The sequence below is a fragment of the Zonotrichia leucophrys genome, chromosome 1 (assembly GCF_028769735.1).
Source record: "Zonotrichia leucophrys gambelii isolate GWCS_2022_RI chromosome 1, RI_Zleu_2.0, whole genome shotgun sequence".
Classification (NCBI taxonomy): domain Eukaryota; kingdom Metazoa; phylum Chordata; class Aves; order Passeriformes; family Passerellidae; genus Zonotrichia; species Zonotrichia leucophrys.
In genome coordinates, this window is record NC_088169.1 from 103,447,604 (window position 1) to 103,469,116 (window position 21,513).

General features: G+C 35.5%; 1 protein-coding gene across 1 annotated transcript in view; it reads right to left on the reverse strand.

Annotated features, from left to right (window-relative positions):
• Positions 1-1,094: 1,094 nt before the first annotated feature.
• Positions 1,095-21,513, reverse strand: part of NCAM2 (neural cell adhesion molecule 2) — a 273,183-nt gene continuing 252,764 nt past the window's right edge. Inside the window, exons 16-18 of the mRNA XM_064726512.1 lie at positions 16,467-16,671; positions 11,943-12,062; positions 1,095-7,446 (exon numbers count right to left, since the gene is read on the reverse strand). Coding sequence (XP_064582582.1) covers positions 7,335-7,446; positions 11,943-12,062; positions 16,467-16,671 — 437 coding nt within the window. The 3' untranslated portion in view covers positions 1,095-7,334. The remainder of the gene's footprint in view (positions 7,447-11,942; positions 12,063-16,466; positions 16,672-21,513) is intronic.

Here is a 21,513-nt window from a genome sequence, read left to right on the forward strand (position 1 = left end):
TGGCACTTTAAGAAGTACATGCCTAAGACATCTGCAGTGGCAGAGCTTAAGGATCTGTGGAAGGAAGAAAATTAAGCTGTGAAGACTTTGTGTGGTGAAAAAATATATTTCTCCTATGTACTACCCTTCCATTCTTAGGCTGGTGTGGTTTTTTAAGAGCTTAGGTTACACTCAGAAAACTGATCCTTAGGCATGAATACACAATCTAGTAAGTTTCTCTTGGGTTACCTAATTTTATTGGTGGTAATATGGATGCCACAGACACCCCTCTGCCATTTCAGGGACATGGCTGATCTGTATTCTCTGGGCTGTTCTTTGTCCATTTTCCATCTTCAGTGGAATAAAATCCAGCACTGCAGTAAAAGCCCATTTAATTGCAGTTTCCATTATCTCCTGGTGGTGCTAACACAGTTACAAGACTTTTGGAAGGTTCTAGGTTTGGCAAAATAAGGTGGCTTCTGTCGATAAATTTTTTCTCTGGCATAAGCTAAATACCTCTAAAATGTCATGCTTGCATGTCACCCTGTTCTTTTAAGATTTTCTAAGCCTTCTGATGTTGACATTCCTGTAGTGAACTTTCTCACACACTTTCTGTAAATAACTCATTGTTTTGCATTCCTTTATGGAGGAGGAGAAAGTGATGGATTGTTGGTTTCTCCAGTGTCATTGGAGAGGTGGCACTGTCACCCTCCAATCCACTGTCACTTTTGGAAAGCTATAAATGTTGGAGTCAGAATATAAACTCCCCTTTTTTCTTCACCTTGAGAACAACAGTGTGTGCGCTTGTGTTGCTTCGTGTCCTATAGGGACACTTGCATTGTTTGGAAAAAAAATAATATTATCTATCAGCACATTCTCTATTGGGGATGATCATAATGGGCCTCAAGCTCAGCTGGAGACTCAGGATGCTAACAATAGATGTATTTTGACAGAAAAGAGAATAATAAATTGCAGGTCTGTGTGAGCATTATTCAGTAATTCTATAACAGGTGTAAAGTAAAGGGTATGTTTCTTTTTGAAAATGAGACTCCCAATGAATCAGACATCTTGACAGAAAGACACTTAGCAAAAATAAATGTAAATACAACACTTCATTAAAGTAAAAGTATCTTTACTATTAATATACAAATGGTGAAGAGTGACAAATAATTGATATACTTTAAGCCATACTTTCAATGTCTTTCATAAATACAAAACCAGCATCTGCGATATTACTTCTTTTTACAGTATAGAGATATATATATATACACACAGCATTTCATAGGGACATAAGATTCTGAAACAATAAACAAACTAGCTCCAGTGGTAGCTAACTTATCAATATATAATTCAGGTGGCAGATATCGCAAGTGGGCTGTTGACAACATGTGGAATAACAAAAACAATAGATGGTATGCTTTAGCTCATACTGTACACAGCATACAAATACGTACCGACTGCTCAGTGCAGCAGGAAAGCCTTTTTTATTTTTTTCTCTTTTTAAAACCTTGTCTAAGTAGTTCAAAACTCTTAGTGAGAACTCTGCACCATGAGCAATAAAATTATCTTCTGGGGGAATCTGACTCCTCTATGTATTTGTCATTGATCTGTAGAGACTCTGAGGGTTCGTCTTGACTTCCTCCAACCCTGCATTTTACATCAGAAAAACCATAGCCTAATGACATGGGGGAGTTAAAGGATGTGGCAGGGTTAATTCCTCCTCTTCCCTGGTTTTCAGAGCTCTCATCACCCTGCCTTTTGGCAGTGCCCTTCAGCAGCCTCCCTTGCTTCAGTTGCTCCCCTTTTCCCGTGTCGGTGGTAAGGAGAGATGCTCCCAGCCCTCTCCTGGCTCTCTCTTTGGCACCTGTTCTCCCTGGCTTTCCTGAGCTCTGTCGGCACCGCGTCTGGTCGCCTCGCCCGCTCCCCATCTCACCTGTCACCCAAAAGCTGCCAATACAAATTTGGCAATAAATATTTATCTCATTTCTCTGGGCTAAAAATGGCCAATATTCAAGTTTGAAAGTCAAACATTAGGAGGATCTCAATGCCTCTTAAGAGAAAAGATAGACTGCTAAACTGAGAATTCTCAGAAACTGATCCAAAGCCAAATTTTTAAGGCTTATTTTGGCTCAGGTCCAAGTAAATTGATATAAGAACACATATTAGCAGTGGAAATACTGAAGATCACTTAAAACTTACAGAACTGCTGTCAAGTGGACAGGGTATTTCAGGAACTTGAAAAAAATCTGATAAAATCTGGAAAAGGGGTGAAGAGTTTTTAAAAAGGTTAATTTAACCATGGTAGCTTTTCATCTATCAGAAAGATTATCTGAAGCTAAACAAGGAGATTTAAGAAGGATCAATATTTACTTACAACGTTTTCATCTTCATCTAAAGAAGTATTGCAACCACAATGAGTTATTTAAAGAGATATTTTCTTTCTGGACATTGTAATGTATGGGATAAAATTGTCATTGGATATTCTATCATAATTTCCTAATCAGTAAAAACTCCTGATAGAAAAACCTCCTCTGTGCAAAATGTCAGTAGGAGTCTGGCAGGACATTTGAGTTCCACTTACACCTGGAAATCTGGTTCACAAAAACAGCTCCATCAGTTGAGAACACGTAGAGCCTCGCTGAGATGGATGAATAAAATCCAGGTCCTGCTGGAATCAGTTTTTGTCTTAAATCCCTGGATTTAAGACAAAAGCCTGGATTGAGACCTGGATTCCTGCACTGTAACTCTTTGTGCAGCACTCTTAGCACCCCTCCATAGATCAAAGAGCTCTTGAGCTTTCTCAGTAAATGGTCTTTTTGGAGGTCCTTTAATCAGAAGTGAATATCCAACAGACACAACTACTCTGCAAAGATGTTTCTTCCAACAGCAGTTTACGTAGCGATGGTGAGGCTGCAAATGATTGCAAAACAAACATTCTCTCCAGTTTATCTCCAGAGGTAAAGTGCTGGGAAGATGCTCCATAGCATCTTTCAGGTTGGAGGATTTAATGTTTCAGATTTAATGTTTTAGGTCTAAGCACTTAAATAGAACTAAGGAGACTTTCTATCTGACTCTTGAACTTGAGAAATTGGTCAAAACACCCCTACACATCCACTACATTCTTCATCTATTTGAAACTTTTCAGCAGTAAGACATCCACCATGACCCTCATTGGAATCAGGATCTCAAAAATTTTTGCAAATTTGTGTTTCAAATATTTATGTTATTTGAAAATAATACCCTCAGATTGATTTAGATGATTTTTGAGAATATTTGAGCAGAAAAGTATGTGACAGTAAAGCTTTCAATTATTTTAAACAGGCTTTGTAGACAAATTATTGAAGATTTTTTTTTAATAAAGCAGAGTGGCATGCTATCAAAAGGCACAAATACATTTCCATTATCTGGTCTAGGAAACAGAAAAAAACGGCATGATGATTATACTACAGTTTGATGATTGGCACTTAAATAAATAATCAAACTAATTACCATCATAAAAAGAAAGCCACTTTTGTTTGGATGAACATCGATGCAGAGGCTGAAGACAGCAGTTGGGATTTACTGCACCAGGGACTGGTGTCAAACAGCCTTTGGAGATGATGGCCACGGTGTAACTACGTTGTAGATATCTATGAAGAGATAGAAAGTTGGCCCAATCCTGCAAGGTTTCTTATGAAAGTACATCCACCTTCCAGCTCACATCCACCCCACTAATGCCAGGGCAGTGCCACAGAAGGGGTGGGTTCAACCACACAAAATTTCTTGCAAGACCGAGGCCTGAATAAATTAATCTTTGTCACATTAGGCATTAGCATCACCAGAATAGCAAATATTTTTCTGCAACCACAAAAAAATCTTATAAGTCAAAAAAGGCAAATAAACAACAAAACCAGGAAAAAACTCTCCAGGGTACGTTTGATTACTAAATTGTAAAATATTAATTAAAAATTTGTTGTTATTGTGGAAAATCAGAACTAAAAAACTAAAAAAATACCAAGGAGCTTTAAGTAATTTTACTTAATTGTACTCCTTTTTTTTTTTTTAAGAGATTGTCACTGTCACATTTTGTTCAGTACTAATTTCAATGGCTCCCTCCCACCTTGGTCCCTGGAGTATGTTAGTGTAACAATTCAGATTACTTTTACAAATAGTTATATTTTGTCAACTCTTCTGACATTTCATACTAACACTTAAAATTACTTTAGACAGTAAAAGTGACATTTATACAGATACCTGTTTTTGTTTGTTTTGTTTTTTTAATCTAGAATAGGAAAAGAAAATAAACAAATGTTGTTATTCCAGTTCTACATATATCTTACAAATTACTATGCGTAAATTATTTCCTCATTTGGAAATATTTGGAACTATTTTGAAATATCAGTGTTTTTCAGCATTCTTTCATAGTGAGAGTTTGGTTTTCTCCTGCACAGCACAGAGTTAAAGCACAAGAGATAACCCATTAATCCATAGACCAAAAAGGTGTGCTTGGACAGTCCATCAGAAATTTAGAGCTGTTTTATTCTCAGCCCTCACACAGATCAACTGCCAAGAGACATAACAGCAAGAAGAAATTAAACACTCCTGGAAACAGCTTTTGATTTGTAATGCAGCATAGTGGGAAATGCTTTTGCTTCCAATATTGAAATAATACTGCAATATATTTTGCTTGTAAAGAGTAGCACAGGTGTATTAGCAATAAATGTGCTGACAAGACCTCTTAAATCTTCTAATCCCTTCACACTGTAATTAGAGGTCGTATCAGGAAAAAAAAGAAGAAAAAAAAAAAAACAGAAAAAACACCAATATAGAACTGTTAGGTAATTTTTTTGGGGTTTTCTTTGTGTAAGTTCAACTAAAAAGTACTAAAATTTGAAATGCATCTGCAGTTGAGCCTAGACACTGTTAGTTCTGCTACATTGTATAGGCACCTTCTTTTGGAAATGATCAGGCTAGCTTCAGAAAAAACACTATTTGTGTAGAGAAGATTGAATGGTACCATCCAAATTTGTCTCAGCAGGTGAAGAGTAAACTATGTCTACCATCTTCATCCTCATCCTGGTAAAAATATTGTTCGAGAGGAGGTTCAAGCCACACCAACCACGTCATTCTCAGTTGCTGGAGTTGTCCAGGTTCCTTCTGTGCATTTTGATAGAAGAAGAAAGCCCAGCTGCAAACACACACTTTCTGGAAAGACTGCAAGTCCACACAGATAAATAAAACAACTGTTCTCCTAATTATATGTTATGAGCAGGCCTGCTTGCTGTGTGCTTAGAAAGAACCAGGAAACCTGATTAAAAATTATCAGAAATCTGATAATTTCAAGCAGTTATTTAGTAGTACTGCCTGCCCATTATGTAGGAGCAACATTGAGTATTCATAAATGAATATCTTCGTCTTTCCTTCCTCCAGAATTAGTGTCTCAGCATTTAGAGATACTTCTTTTCAGCAATTTTCAATTGTAATCTTCCATGACTTTCATCCCATATTGCCATCTCCTTTTACCCTTTTTTTTTCACTTTGGTACTGATTTTGTGGGAACTTGGCCTCCTATCCTAGCCACGCCAGCAGTATGCCTCTGTCCTCAACTCCTTGGTTCATTTTAGCTATTTCTCAAAGTGAGAAAAAGTTGTAAAAAACTCAAAAAATAACTTGGTTTTGAAAAATAAGAAATATCTAAGAAGTAAATATAAATATATTTATATATATATATATTCTCCTCAGCTCTTTCAAATGCACTTAAACTTGGGTTGACAAGAAGGTTATTATGATATATTCCTCAAATTTAAGGAGATCCTTTTACATTTCACTTTCAGTTTTAATGCACAAAATTCAAAAAGTACAAAAACTTCAAATATTATCAAAATTTAGATGGAGAAAACACAATTTGATGAGTAAAAATACACTTAAACCTCATGCATGACTTAGATGTGGAAAATTCACAACTTATTCTACCAATTACTTCTGACAAGTAGAATTTTCCAGTCTCGTTTTCTATATGGTTTATCTACTTATTTCAAAGCAAGGCTTTGAAAAGTCTGGTAGGTGTGGATACACTGTGCTGGAATGGAAACAAATTATATTGCTCCACTTAGTGACACCACTAAATCAATTATTAATTCATATGAATGAATTTAAGATCAAATAAATCAGTCAGATTTCTTGGTGGGGAGTGTTGATCAGAATAATAAAAAGGAATATCTTAAAGAAAACTTGACATGGAAAACATGAATTTGGTTGAATATAAGATTGAATTAGTCAATAATTTAAAATTGTTCCAAACTGCTTAGACAAAATCGCCTGTCTGTTCTCACATTGTACTTAAGACAAAGGGTATAAAATCATAAAGGGAAAAGTCCTGATTCAAAAAGGCCAAGTTTAATATTTTATATATTGATTTGGGGAGAAAAAGTATTTACTTCATTAAACTACAGTTTTATCCCTTAGCTAAATGGTTTGAACTAAGACAAAAATGAAAACCCTGTATGTATAAATATGTTGGGACAAATTTTGTAAGTTTTCGTTTGAAGTGAAGATTATGATTAAAAACAGATTTCTTTTTATGCCTTGGCTGCATTTTAGTTCACATGTAACTTTCAAAACTTTCATACAGAAAACCTGAATCACTGAAAATCCTGGAGCCTTTCGGAGTTACACTCTTGTAGTTAGGATGAGGCCAATAGACTGTTGTGAAATATTTAGCCAATTTTTGAGTTTGTATATTGTGAGTACTAGCTTTTTTAAAATGTATTTATTGAAGAACCCAGGAGAAACTGCAGTGGGACCTGACTCTGTGTTGAAGTGTTTTGTTTTTTCGATTGCCTGAAGTGATAATCACAGCTGGAACGGCTATTGAGTGTCTGCCAGCACTAAGGTCTTAAACAATATATTGAGACTGGTTTAGTTGAGTTCTTTTTTTCTAAAGGCAACCTAAAATTTCCTTTTATTATAAATGGAAATAAATACATTATCATATTTATGCACTTTATGTATGTAGCTTGCGCTGTAAGATCTGGAGAGGCCTGATGTGATTTTTTGTGGTTAGGAGTGCTTCAAAATTTTTCTTCTAAGTAGACACTCTTTTTCATATAATAAATTACAGTTCTTATTCTGCAGATTTTCCAGATTTATAGCATGGGACTTGGTGTCAGGAAAATTGCATACTAAAACCATTAACAACCAAACAAGAAAAAAAAAATATAGAAAAGAACTGTAGACAGGAACTGTTTCATCGTATGTACACATGTACTAACTATTCCAAGCTTAAGTTTCCCAAGAAATTAAGGTCAGCTGTAAAGTTTTGGTCACAGGATTACTTCAATCCAAATGCATTATCCAGACAGCTGTAGTTTATCTTATTATGCTTTGCTATCATCTTCTTTTGACTGGATGATGTCATTAGCAACTTTGATTTCTATGGTTTCTGGATTTAAAGCTTCTTTGCCATTTTCCTCCTTTAGTGGCAGCTTCCTATCAAAAAAAAAAAAAAGAGGAATCATGGTAACACAAAAATAAAACAATCTGTAATTTAAGTCCATAACATATATACAGTTCATATAGGTTACAGTGTAGAACAATAGTTTTTTTTAAGTAACGTATAGTTATTTTATTATGAGCACTGAGGTTCTTTGCTTTTAAAACAATTCCTATTAATTCATTCAATTTCAATAAAGCCACAAAAATCCCATGATAGAAACATTGGTGCTGCTCAAAATGCAGTTCTTAAATAAGACAAAAGAGAAAAAAAATCAAATTGTTTGACCCAAAACAGTACAGAAGTATGTGTTGCCTGTGAATACTGTGAAACACAGTCAAGCCTTTTGCTTGACTTTTAAATCTCAATTAAACTCTTTTTAATGTCTTTTCTAAATGTAAATTCAGTTGTATACAAAGCAACACAGCTATTATTGGAGATTATGGATTATGCCAAGATAGGTAAAGAATTTCTTATAGTGTTGGAGGTAATGGAAGTCATCATTAGAAAGTTCTACAGTTTAATTTTCATGGCTTATACAATGTAGCATTATTAATAACTTACAGCTCTTTTAAGACTTAGTGAAAACTCTGAGGAATTGGCAAAAGAGTCCCTCACTCTGTTGAATGTGATCTCATTGAGAAAGGTCTTTAAAAATCATTGATTCCCTTCTGCCAGTAATTAGCTGTCAAAAATATAGCTGCCAAAAAGATGTATGGTTTACTGAGATGTTCCTGTAATCATGTCTCCTGGGCATAATAGCTCTTAATCATGATTCAAGTTTGGGTTTGCTTTCTGTTTTTTTACTAGGGAATAGTATGCATATGCCTTTTTTATTCATAATAACTGTTAAATGTTTCAGTAAATTTCTGCTTTGCATGATTAAATGTCCCAAACAGCAATACAATGTTCAAAACCTGTCTGAGGAATCCTGTAGGAATGTCTTATTACAAGGCAGTGTTTAATAACAGAAAATAAAACAAAACAATACCTGAATCCCCAGTCTTATGAAATTTAAGTTGTCTGAAATGAACTAAGAAAGATGCTGATTATCCAGAAGTTAAACAATGAGCACACCATGTATCTGAGAGAAATCAAAGATTAACTTGTTCTACTACAGTAAAATACATGGGATATATCATCAGATGTCTGGTTCTAAGCACAGAGGGAGGTATCTGCTAATTGTCTGTTTCTCATGGCAAACCCAAAGGAAACAGATTTAAGGCCACAGCAAGGTGCCTGAAAGAATGGGAACAACACAATCAACATAAATCTATTTTTAACAGAAGGTAAAACACTGGGGCAGAGGAAGGGCAGCTCATGAGATGCATTTTTGGTAGGCAGGCATGTGGGTCAGAGATCTGATTAGGCAAAACACTAAAACAAGTACTAAAAAACCCCCAAAACCTAATTTAATATAGTTTTAAGAAAAGCAGAGTGATTTCTCAAAAGATGGTGCTGGAAAGAAGGAACTATTTAGTCAAAGTCAAAACTAGGGAATTGACAAATTATACTGAGTGGAAATTTAAGGAAATTGGTTTAAGTGGATTTAGACCATGTTACAAAATATTTCAAAAAGGAAGATTTGCTAGAACCCTGTTGAAAGATATTGGACATCATTGAAATCCATGCTCATGCGAACAGTGAGATAAAATTAACCTTGCTTTTACATGCAAGCAGAGAACAACAACTCAACAAAAGATATACACAAGTAAAAAGTTTTATGCATCAAAACTTTCCTCATCACAAAGTCCATGCACCATTCTTAAACCTTATTGTATTTTAAAACTTGTTGTTTTGAGAGGTTTTTTTTATTTTAATAGGGTGTGAGTTACGAATGAAAGTTATCATTTGACATTGTTCTTTTTCCCTATGACAACATTTTTATTTTGGAGTTTTTGTTTCCATTTGCTTCAAATACATATTTAATCTCTCTAATTCAAGTTTAAGTGTTTTAATTATACCAATCTTTCTCCACCAAATTTTTCTTTAGCGACACCTATTAGAAAGAATTTTATATTTTTCAGTTGAGCAAACTAATCCTTTCAAATGTTTATTCATTTTATAATAAAACGATTTTTTTAAAAAAATCCCACAAAAACCAACAAAAAATTTTCTCACTTTAATCAGATGTTGGCAGCTATCATTTATTAATAATGTTGACTTCTCTAGCACTGCATGTGGCCTCTCATCAACAGTCTGCTGATACCCATACAAAACTTTAGCTTCAATATTTACTTTCTTATTTTATAGAAAAATGACTCCTAGCCATTTTGATACTGGAATTCATCCAACTGCATTAATACTAAGAAAAACTCAACCAATATTAGAAACATATTAATGTCAGACTAGGAATATAATTATTGTCCCACATTGTATGTGGTATTTTATTCATATCAAAAGAGTGTGATGTGAAATCCACAGTTTAAACTGATTTCCTGCCAGCATGATTAAAACTTGTTGACTTGCAGATAAAGTGCTTTGAGATAATCTTGTATACCTTTAAAACAGCCAGAATTAGTCATAATGAACCCTACCTTGTTTCACTCTCTGCCTGAAATGTCCTTGAATTTTTCTTTCCTGCAAGCTAAGCTCTCCCCTCCAAGATCCCTTGGATCGTCGTCCTCACCCTGCCCAGCATGTGTTTTTCTGGCTGTTGTTGACCAAGTATTTTTGTGTTATTCCTACTGAGAGGCTGATTTCTCCTCTTCTGCATCTTCCCCTTGTGTGTCTCACTCCTACTTTACATTGCTCCTCTCTTTCATTGGGTATGACCTGTGGCTGAGTCAAAGGTCTTTCCATACTCCCCTGGTATCAATGGCCCTTCACCATCTCTTGCACCCTCTTCTCATCTTCAGTTTCACAAGTGACACTGTCCCAAATCTTTAGCTGACTTCTGTACAGCTGTGCTTTGGGCTGCTGACACCTTTTGCCATTGGTTGTGAGGGAAGAAATTACCAAGAAGGAAGTTGTCATCATACTTATATCTCTTAGCAGACCTATTTTTGCAAATACTTATCAGTTGTTCCTGAGAGTTAATTTTTCAGAGGCTTAGTTGGTTCTTTTTTTGTTTTGTTTTGGGTTTTTCTTCTGTCATGATAGTGGGGACTGATTCTTTCCCCCTTCCCTAAGATTATAAAATATTTTTGATTTTAACTTTCTCATATTTCACTCCTCTCATCTGATCTAATGATTGTGACAAGCAGAAGCAGGTGAACTGGATCTTTCCTGGTATCATGTTTCCTGCAAGATGCATCTGATTTGCAAGATCTAGTGTTAAAAATAGTCTTGAATCATGAACAAACTTGGAGCTGGTGCTTTACCCACTAGCATATCCAAGGCTTGCTGGACTTGTACAATGTTTACACCTACATTCCCCTGACTCTTTAGATAACTGTGGGCTTTCCACTGTGCCCCTTTTTATAAATTCTAATATGAAGAGCAAACATATCAGTAGTCACTCAACAGATTGCATAATTATTTCATTAACACAAGTTCAAACTCTCTGTGCACAGCTTCTTCAAAGAACTATGCAGCTTAATGTGCTGCTACTCAACTCCCTATTTACTAAAAATATCAATGGCAGCTGGTAGCGAACCTTTTTATTTAATTAAAGGTTCTGGCTCTCACAGTTTTACATAATGGTAAAAAAACCAAAATGTCTTCATATTTTCAGAAAATAAAAAGACTGTTTTGAAAGAACACCCTCTCCTTTTAAAGAACTATGATTTCATCAAAATATCAAGAGGTGACTTTCTGTATTTACTACATAATCATCTTCATAACCTTGATGCCTTAAAGATGTCATGAGATAAGAGATTTCCCCAACATGGGGAAAGTGTTGGGCTCAAAGCAAAGAAAACGTAGAGGTTTCTTCAGTAATTTTATCCCTGGGCACAAGGCTGGAAGGCAGCTAGAGCCTGTGAGCATGGCTGCAAACTGCAAACTGGTTTCTGTACTGAGAGAAGGTTGCAGGGACATGGATAGGGGGTGAGGAAATGGAGCAGAGGCTGCCCTTCAGCACAATTAATCCAATTACACTGTGTGGACCTAAATACCAAACAAAATTCTCAGCTACATGTATGAAAGCAGGAAGGGAGGAGCTGGGTTTCTGGAGCATAGTATCCTTGTGCCTCATTTTCAGGATGTGTGTGAAGATGCATGTGAGACTCAAATTAGGGCATTCCTGAGAGCTAGGAGATTGTTCCCACAGGGCAGTTAAAAGTTTCTGGGTAGGTGGTAAAGACAAGGTGCAACCAAATAAAAAATCCTTGTACTGCTGTGCTCAGCCAGTATTGGTGAAGCACCATGATTTAAATTGATTATTGTAAAAACCAAACAAATCAAACAAACCCTACACTCACACACTGCCTTGCCATTTCAGACCATTCTGGTGATGCTGTGTACCTCCCCTCAGAGTGTGGGAAGTCCAGTCTGTCCACACAGCCAAGATCAGCTCGTGTGAAACTCCAGGGAATATCAGGCTACTTACTCTGGTTCTGTGAGGGGAGTTGTCTCATTTGGCTCATTTACTGGACTCCCATCTTCATGGCTGGTGATTCTTTCATCCTCTGTTCTCATTTCCACTATTGGCTCTTTTGATCCATCTTTCCTAAAAATTATTAAAGGAGTCTTAGTCTCTTATCATCACATTAACTACGTACATTGCACATAAAGAATTACTAAGATCCTTTCTCTCAAAAGTTGGCAAAGAAAAAGCAGAACTAATTATCAGTGACTAACACCACCAAGACACATTTAACAGCGTGTTCCCAATTCCTTGAAGTCTTCAAAGCATCCTGTATCCATGGTTACTTCCCTAACTCTGTAAACATGATGAATTAGCATCTCAAAAGAGCATTTTGTTTATGACTAATAGTAAGGTGACAGCTTCTTCATGGGAATGGATGTAAACTTCCCTAACCTAGTAAAATAATGATTGGATTTGATGCCTAGTTATATTTGAACTTTTCTGGCAGTGTTAAAGAGCTGTTATGTGAGTATACACACCACAAAAGTGTGCTTTAATCTCCTGGATTGTGACAACTCCAGCTGCCATTAATGCAAAGAGTCCTTGTGTGGTAAAAATCGAAGCCTTTCTGCTTTTGCTGGTAGAAAAAACTGTTTCTACATCATATTTCCCCCATTTGAGGAACTGCTAGTCTCTCAAGTAAGTAAATGTACAAATATTGTGCTAATGACACAATTAATTATAAGGAGATGGAGCAGTGAGTGCTGTCATTATGATTTTGTTGGTAAACAAAGAATCATAGAATAGTTTGGGCTGGAAGGGACATTTATAGGTCATCTAGTCCAATGCCCCTGCAGCTAGCGAATCAGGTTCTTCAGGGCTTCATTCAACTCTGGTTTTGAGTGTTTCAAGCAATGGAATATCTACAGGTTGTCTCTGGGCAACCTGTTCAAATGTTTCACCATCCTCATGGTAAAACAGATTTTCCTCATGTCCAGTCTAAATCTACCCACTTTCACTTCAAAACCATCACCCCTTGACTTTGTAAAAAGTCTGTCCCCATCTTTTTTCATAAATTCCCTTTCAAAGGGACTCAGAAAAATCTTTATCTCAGCCTGACCTCACAGAGAATGCTTCATCCCTCTGATCATCTTTGTGCCCTTCTCTGGATTTGATCCAACAAATCCATGTCTTTCCTTTACCAAGGACTGCTGAGCTGGATGCAGCACTCAGGTGAATTCTCACCAGAGCAGAGGGGCAGAATCACCTCTCCTGAATTTCTGGTCATGCTGCTTCTGATGCAGCCTGGGACACCTTTGGCTTTCTGGGATGTGAGCACACACTGTCGGCTCATGTCCAGCTTTTCATGAACCAGAATCCCCAAGTCCTTCTCTGCAGGGCTGCTCAGAAATATGGACATGATCTGGAAATATCTATTCACTGCCACAAAGTATTAACAGTACATACTAATGAACAATACTTATTTAAAGTAATAAAAAACTTTAATACAATTTTGCTCTCAAAAAGATTAGATGATACCTGAGATATATATATATATGTACATATATATACATATATACATATGTATACATACACCTATAGATACATATATATATACACATGCATATACACATATATATATGTATATATATTTACAAAAAAACACTTCTTTTGATGAAAAGATTTTATTCCTATATCCTGGAACAGCATCAGCTGCAGTCTTCAAACAGAGGCAATTTTGAGTTACAATTATTTTTATATTTAACAGATTCTTTTCTGAACTGTAGGGAGCTGTTAGACTGCTACAGGCCACACCAAAGACCTAGCTAAATTTTCTCACATTTTCATACTGTTTCTTCAAGATAATGGACAAAACAGGCTTTTGCAACAGGAAGTATCAAGAAAACTCTACCATACTCTGACAGGTATCCTTAAGGAAAATCTTTGTAGGTTAATAAGAATGTAGTCCAGACAGAGAAATAGTGTGAAGAAGAATTAATACATAAAAATATAAAATATTTCTGTCTATTAAAAAACCCCAAAATTGCATGTGCTTATTTATCTCTGCAAGTGACACTTAAGATACCCAAATGGATACAAAGCTCATTTTGGTAGATGATGCACTTAACATTCATGGCTACTTCATACCTAGGAAATGATTAGGGATCTAAGTTGGACTGGTGGATGGACTGGTAAGTTCTTGCTTTGTTGATAAATCTGCAGCCTTACAAACAATGTTGCATGACAAAAGGACTAAAAAGATGCTACTTGTGACCATCACTCATGTATATTGACAGAAGGTAGAAACTGTAGCATTTCAAATTTTAAAGAAGGGAAAGTGATTTGTAGGAAATCCATTATGTCATGGATGTCTCTGTGTGTTACATGGATTATATCATCATCATTCATTATGTATAGAACATTATTATTTACTATATCTATATCTATATATGTATCTATATCTCTTTCTCTCTCTCTCTATATATATATATATATGTATATATGTATATATGTGTATATATATATATATATATATCGCCTACAAAATGTAACCAAGAATCCTTTAATAAACCATCCAAAAATCCAGAATGCAAACTAGCATATTTAAAGCAGAGAAATGTCAGTGAATTTTAGGCAATATCAGTTACCATTATATATATTTAAATGTTGACTCTTCAGGTCTCTCCTGGGAGTTTAGTCTGACAGTTTATTAATGCAGAGAATAGGCTAAAATAAGAACTGTCCCAAACATTTTAAGCTCTGACTTACTGAAGACCATTCTGACAAGGAAAGAAATATGATTAAACAACATAGTTGTTCTTGCAGAAGAAGTGCAATAGAAGAATTAATATCATGAGACGAGCTCGGTGCTTTTTTGGGACAGCCTGGAATGGCATTTGATAATAAGATGTTGATAGCAAGGTATAAACTGCTGTCAAGTGACATTTCCAACTTTATCTCCCTAAGGTCTTCCCATTTAGGAGAGTCTGTACACCAATTTATAGTTGGCCACTCCTTGAGTGGGAAACTTCAGCATAAACTGAAGTGCTGTGCTCAATAGGAAAGGACAGCTGGGTCAGGGCCAGAAGCTTCACATCTTGATTCTATCGATCTGGACAGGCTGGCTTCACAGGATGGAAAAAACACTGCTAGTCTTCCTCTCACTGTCAGATGTGGAGAATTAGGAAATAGCTACTTTGTGTAATTTCTTCTATTTAGAAGCATTATAAATACTTTTCTGCCCTCTCACAACTGGTTTTGTCCTGTGGGGTTGTTTCTGAAATGGCACCTCTTTCAAGAGGAACCCAACCAAGATGTGTAGCCAAGTGACCTAAGAAAGACACAGCCTGAAACCAAATAGCCAGAATTAAATCCCCAAAAGGCACTTACACCTCTGCTACTGACAATGGAGACACCTGCTCAGCTATGAATAATGAGGGCTGCAAGATCTAGTGTTGCTCTACATCCATCTGAAAATGGATGGGACCTAGGAAGCTGAACGATAATGAACAATAAAGCCTGATTATTGGGAGAGTAACATAGCAGTTGGACCAGCAAATGTTATTTAAACCACACACAGACAGCATTCTCAAATATTACAGTGCATGTGTAAGTTGTCTACCAGATGAACAGGATGAGAAAATTATGTTTTTTTCCTAATAAGAAAAGGAAATGTTTAAAAAGAAGGACCATATGTAATCTTCTTTCTAGTTTACTTACTGAAAACTCAGTAAATGTCACGACCCTAAAGTGTGATTATTTTATGTAATCAGTACTTGAACTGTTTTGCCAGAAATCTCACTATCCACTCTAATAATTTAAGAGACCATACTTTCACCATATTTTCACCAATGATCAGTTCATTCACATTTGTGTGATGGAGTAGCCACTACAAAAGAGTATTTGTGAGAATCAATATCAATTATTTCCCATTCATGTTTAGCAATCACTGACTGTTGCTATAAAGAACAATCACCCACCACCATTTCACCTACATCCAGCTCAGATCTCCTATTAAAAGAAAAAAACAGACAAGATCTTTCATTCCTAAAGTCCACAGACAAGAATCAAGGTTTTCCATCAAGTGCTATATCTAAGAAGAAAAACTCCCTCACGGATTTTCTATAATACCATGTCCTTCACTCGTGGATTTACTGGCACTGTCACAGCCATAGGCCGAGTTTCTGGGTGTTAGCAGCTCAAAGATGGATTTGCAGAAATGGAGTTACAATGATCCATTACCTGCTTCTCATGAACCAAATCTGTGTCTCCAACTAGTACTGAATTACAATTGATTTCCTTTGTGTCGAGCTGGACAAAGAGGTCATCCTAAACTGAGCTACAGCGTATTTCTTTTTTGTGTCTCAACTTTTCTTTTAAAGGCAATAAACAACTCTACACACTTCAGAGCAGCACTTTTCCAAGCAGTAGAAGCATTTTATTAATTCCCTTTGCGACACCACAAAATGGCCATAAAGCTAATGTAAGTTGGACAGCCAACTTTTTCTTTTAAGGATGTTTCCAACCCATGCGATTAATACTCACAAGTAAGCAGCTTTTCCTTCTTCCAGTTCTTTACTTTTCCCACTTGAACCACTCTTCTTCCCACAGATTCTCCTGGTGATGCACATGAGCAATCCGCATTGCCGTACAAAGAAGCAGCTAACATCAGTCACAACCAGGATTAACAAAAGGGCTGCCACTCCCAGGCCAATGACAGCACCAAGTCCAAGACCATTAAAAAGAGTGTCTTCAAGGAAAGAAAATTAAGATATATTAATAACACTAGTCCTAAAATGTAATTTTCTAAGCTGTTGGTCAGGAGAGTAAAGAATGTTTAGGAATGAACCGTTCAGAAATTATTGGAAATAAACAGTTCTGATGATTACACATATATAGTACCTGATTAAAATCACAAAAAAACCCATTTCTTCTGCATAATATTTTCCAAATGCCAAAATTCCAGTAAGTTAAAAAGAAATAAATGGCACTAATTAATATCAAATAATATCACAACATTCCATGAGTAGGAGTATCAATAAGCAGCCCAAGGAAAATATTTTCAATGTTCAACATGAACATTGATGTAAGTTATCTTTTCTGCATTTCAAATACAATTAATTAGCAGTGATGCTAAGCAGAATTACTGAAAAGTTTAAGAGACTGGCAAACCATTATTTATGCTTGTAATATTCTGAATTAGAGTGAAAAATTAATTATTTAATCTGCAAAGAGTTGCACGCTCTTAGTATTAAATAATTTAATATGGGGAAAGATATGCGTATTGTCAAATGACTATAGGGTCAGGATCTCATCTTGTTTAGTCTTGTACCTTGAAAATGCAATCATACACTTCAAAATAAACACATTCCACACCCAATCTTGCTTTGTGTTTGAATTTTGAGAGCTGATGTTTAGCTAATTTTACTTCATTACAGATCTCAGGAAAAATATTTTAACGTTTTGCCTCAGTTGATATTCTCATGACAGCAATGCTACAAACCCTTTTGAATAGTGTGATTCTCAGGAGTCTGTGAATTCAGATGAGGCTTATAGAGGAGAGGATTTGTATCTGATCATGGTCCTGGGGAAAAAAAGGCTCATGCACCCAGCTGATTCAAGAAGGTGCCAAACTAGCTCAGCTCTTGGCCAGTGACAATTTCCCGGTGTGAGACTGTGCCCAGCAAACCCCAGGGGAGTGGGGCTGGGTGAGTTTGCCCCTGGATGTTGCACACCAGCATTGCTTCCCTCCCATGTCCTGGAGTGATGCCTGAGCCAGCACCACTCACTGGGACATTCCATCTGCTGCTCTGCCTGCTGCCAAAATGAGAGCAAGATTATTCTGACCAGACATTACTTGAACTGTGGTAACAGACACCAAACAATTTCATAATGTAATATAATATAAATATTTTTACTGGGTTACTAATATCATCATCCTCCTCTTTCTCTTCCTTCTCTCTGATACACTATAGATTGTTTTCAGATTAAGCACAGATTTTCATATTTCAGCTTAAACAATTTTAATGATAAAATCTTTACCACTTCAAATGTAATTTGAAAGTTATCTTAAATCAATGAATATATATTCTTTGTCTAGTCTTTGTTTAGAACTCTAAAATGGAAAAATAAAAACTTTTTTTCAGAAGAAGGGGAGCATTTTACTTAAGCAATTGACTTCATTGTCTGTTATATGAGTTGTTTTATTATAGAAATGATCTTCACAATGTTATTACACAATAAGCTAGAATTCAATGTATATATTTCCATGGATGGATAAGCAGAAAAACAGACATATTATTTCAAAGTTATTCTCCTTTGTTCAGAAGGACTTTAAAACCACTACACAAATTATAAAAATACTGGTGCATCAATGCAATGGTTTATCATTTATGCATTTTCCCATCAACAATGTTAAAAGTTGATGTTTTAATTTCTTTTCCTTTTTAAACAGCTGCATTCCTATTTAAATATTGTACTTTCTGATGCATCTTTCAAAACTTATTTCATTCCTATATCCACCCACACATTTGGTGAATTCCTTTGTAACCTTCAGTAATTTTTTTGCCAGTATGAATTCTCAGAAAGGTACAAGTAGATATTTAATTCCAGTTTATTAAAAATATCATATATTTCAATTGTTTTAATACCAGTAAATTCTATAGTCACTTTTAGAGACTTCATAGGGTGAATGTCTGTACCTTTTCAACCATCAACTAGAATGTGAAGGAGAAAAATTAGCGTGATTTAATCCAAATGTTGAAAAAAATTCAGGGGCATTTTAATGGTTTAGTTTTATGGTGGTTTTTTTTCTTAATAAAGTGTTAAAAAGTTTTTACTATGAAGATGTAATTTTTCCACTGCTGTGAACAGCACTTTCAGTGTCCTTGGAACATTGTGAAATGTCAAGGTTCTCATTCTAAGTGATCCAGGGGCAGAAATGACTACAAGGTATCTTCACAGGAAAATGAAGGGAATGTTTACAGTCACAATATTGCTCCTTTGTTTTGCCATAGTTGCCATAGTGGAACACTGTGTTTTTTCACTTTTAGTTTTCCTTGTATGGGTGCTGCATAATTCTCCATCTCTTAATGGCTGATGATTTCCTTTACATTCAGCATTCCCCATCCTTGCTACTGCTCTACCAGTCCTAAGTCATGTTTTTCCCACTTGAAACCCTTTTGTTCCTGCAGGTTTCTGTTTCATAAATCTGATTTATTAAAACTGTCAACACTTTTCCAACATTTCTCTCCTTTATTTTCTGTGCCCCAAAAGGTGAGAGTAACGTGGCCAAATCCAGAGGTGAGGTGAGGAGCATGGCTGTGATGAGCCTTCTCACCTGTCTGAGGATCTGATGTACTTCTGAAAACAGATAGAAACTGGACAGCCTTGTTCTTTAAATCTGCCTGTGTTATGGTTTATCTTTAATCTTAATGAAAACATACAAAACTAATATTTTAGAAGTTTATCTGTGGCTTAATTCCTTTCTTTTTTGAGTTGCTTTGATTTTGTACTTGCCTACCTGCTTCCACCAAAATCAGCTGTAAAACTAATCCAAATAACTTTTAAAGCAGATTTTGGCCTCTCCTCACTGGTTTCAAAAATCATATCCTAATAAATATGTAATTTCAATACAATGTGAATTTTTTCTTTATAAGTTATGACATCAACAGAAGTTCTAATTCTGTGACAGGATGAAATACTAATGTCATACTACAAAAAGTATTCCCACCAACTTTGACAAGCAATGCTGCTATCAAAGAAAGTGTTGCCTTAAATTAAATTAAACTATTATGTTTTATTATAGCTGTATTACAGAAGCTATTTTAAATATTTCATGTTTTTACAGTTTCCCAGTATGTACCAAACAAACTCAAAAAATTAGTTCTACTTTGTGCTCTAAAATAACAAAGTATTTGTGCATTATATACTTTTTTATTTTCCTAGTTGAACAAAACCATGTCAAATCATAAAAATTCAATGTTAAAGTGAAAGAATTGGTTATTAGAAACTTTTTGAAAATGTTTATTGCATACCTTAGTCATCTAACTATAGAGGGCCTTTTAAAATACTTCTTGTTAAAAAGAAAAAAAAAAAACAGGGAAGTATAAATTCCATAGTCCTGAATGAGATTTATTTGTATTTTCTTAAACATATGCTAAATTGAAAAGGATATGTTTTTTTAATACAGAATGTAGAAAATGTAATGTAATACCTTGATATGATGATGAAGGAAACTGACAACTTTAAAGACACTTTTTTCACCCACTTCTTCAAATAAATGACCATCAATGAATGGAAATATGATTTAAATACTTCCAGAAATGTAAAAAATAAACTAAAAAAAAGCCAAAAACAAGTTTCTACAAATGTCATTGAAAATTTTGGCAATATTTAGGTTCTTATTGAATAAGTTATGTTTCTAATGATTTCCAATGAGATAATTGAACATTTTTTCCAGAATAATTATTTGATGAGAAAGAGGAATTAAGAGTTTTGGCAGGTAAAATGAAAATTTCCAGTGAAAAGAACTAAATGAAAAAATAAATTTTCTGGACTCTCAAATGTAAGTTCAGACTAAATTCCTGTAAAGGTTCTGCCCCAGATACTCTAAGGGAAAAAAGGGAGAATCTCCATCTGGATATGTGTACAGAATCACAGAATGGTTTGGGTTGGAAGAGACATTAAAGCTCATCTCATTACAACTCCCCTGCCATGGGAACTTCCCTCCAATTTACCCAGAGCCCCATCCAACCTGGCCTTGAACACTTCCAGGGTTGGGGCATCCAGAGCTTCCCTGGGCAGCCTGTGCCAGTGTACAGGTTTGCTTTACATATGGCAAAATAAAGTTTTTGCTTCTGCACAGGAACAAAACATGCAACATGAATATAATCAAAGTGATGTTAAATGAACCTCTGTCCTTTGCGGTGATAGAATTTCTCTATGTGCTTACAGAATCACATTGCATATATTTAATTACTGCTACAATAAAATAGCAATTGCAAGCTTTACAACAAGCACTCTGTGTGGTCTGGGGGGTTGGATAAGGTGACAGCCAGATGTCCCTTTCACACTTTCAGTGATATTAAGTTTTGTTGGGGAGAAAAAAGTACATTAGCAACTTCTTGTGCATTACTCCCTTCCCTCCTCCTTAGAAGGAATGAAGTTAAGATGAAAGATAGATGATTACCCATACCTCCCTTTTACAGTAATTTGAATTTTTAAGGAAAAAAAAGCAATGCTGTAAAATACTTTTCTAGCTTACAGGGCAACACGTGGCTGCTTCAAATGCATGGTGCAGAGTTATTATACATGTTTTTTCTTTCTTTCAAGACAGTCAGAAGATAAAGTAAACTGCTCTCAATCTAAAGTAAAAATTTGAAAATTATGATCTAACTAGAGGGTGAAATTGAAATAGTGCACTAGGTCATGTCAGGAAAAAAACATTCTTGTTTATCAAGCTGAACTACACTTTTGTATTGACTCTTAAAAACATGCCCAATCATGTTGGTTATTTCTGCACTGCCTCTGAACATTGATTTTATATCTGATCTGGAACTTTTCCTAGACTCAAAGTCTTACAAAATGTGTA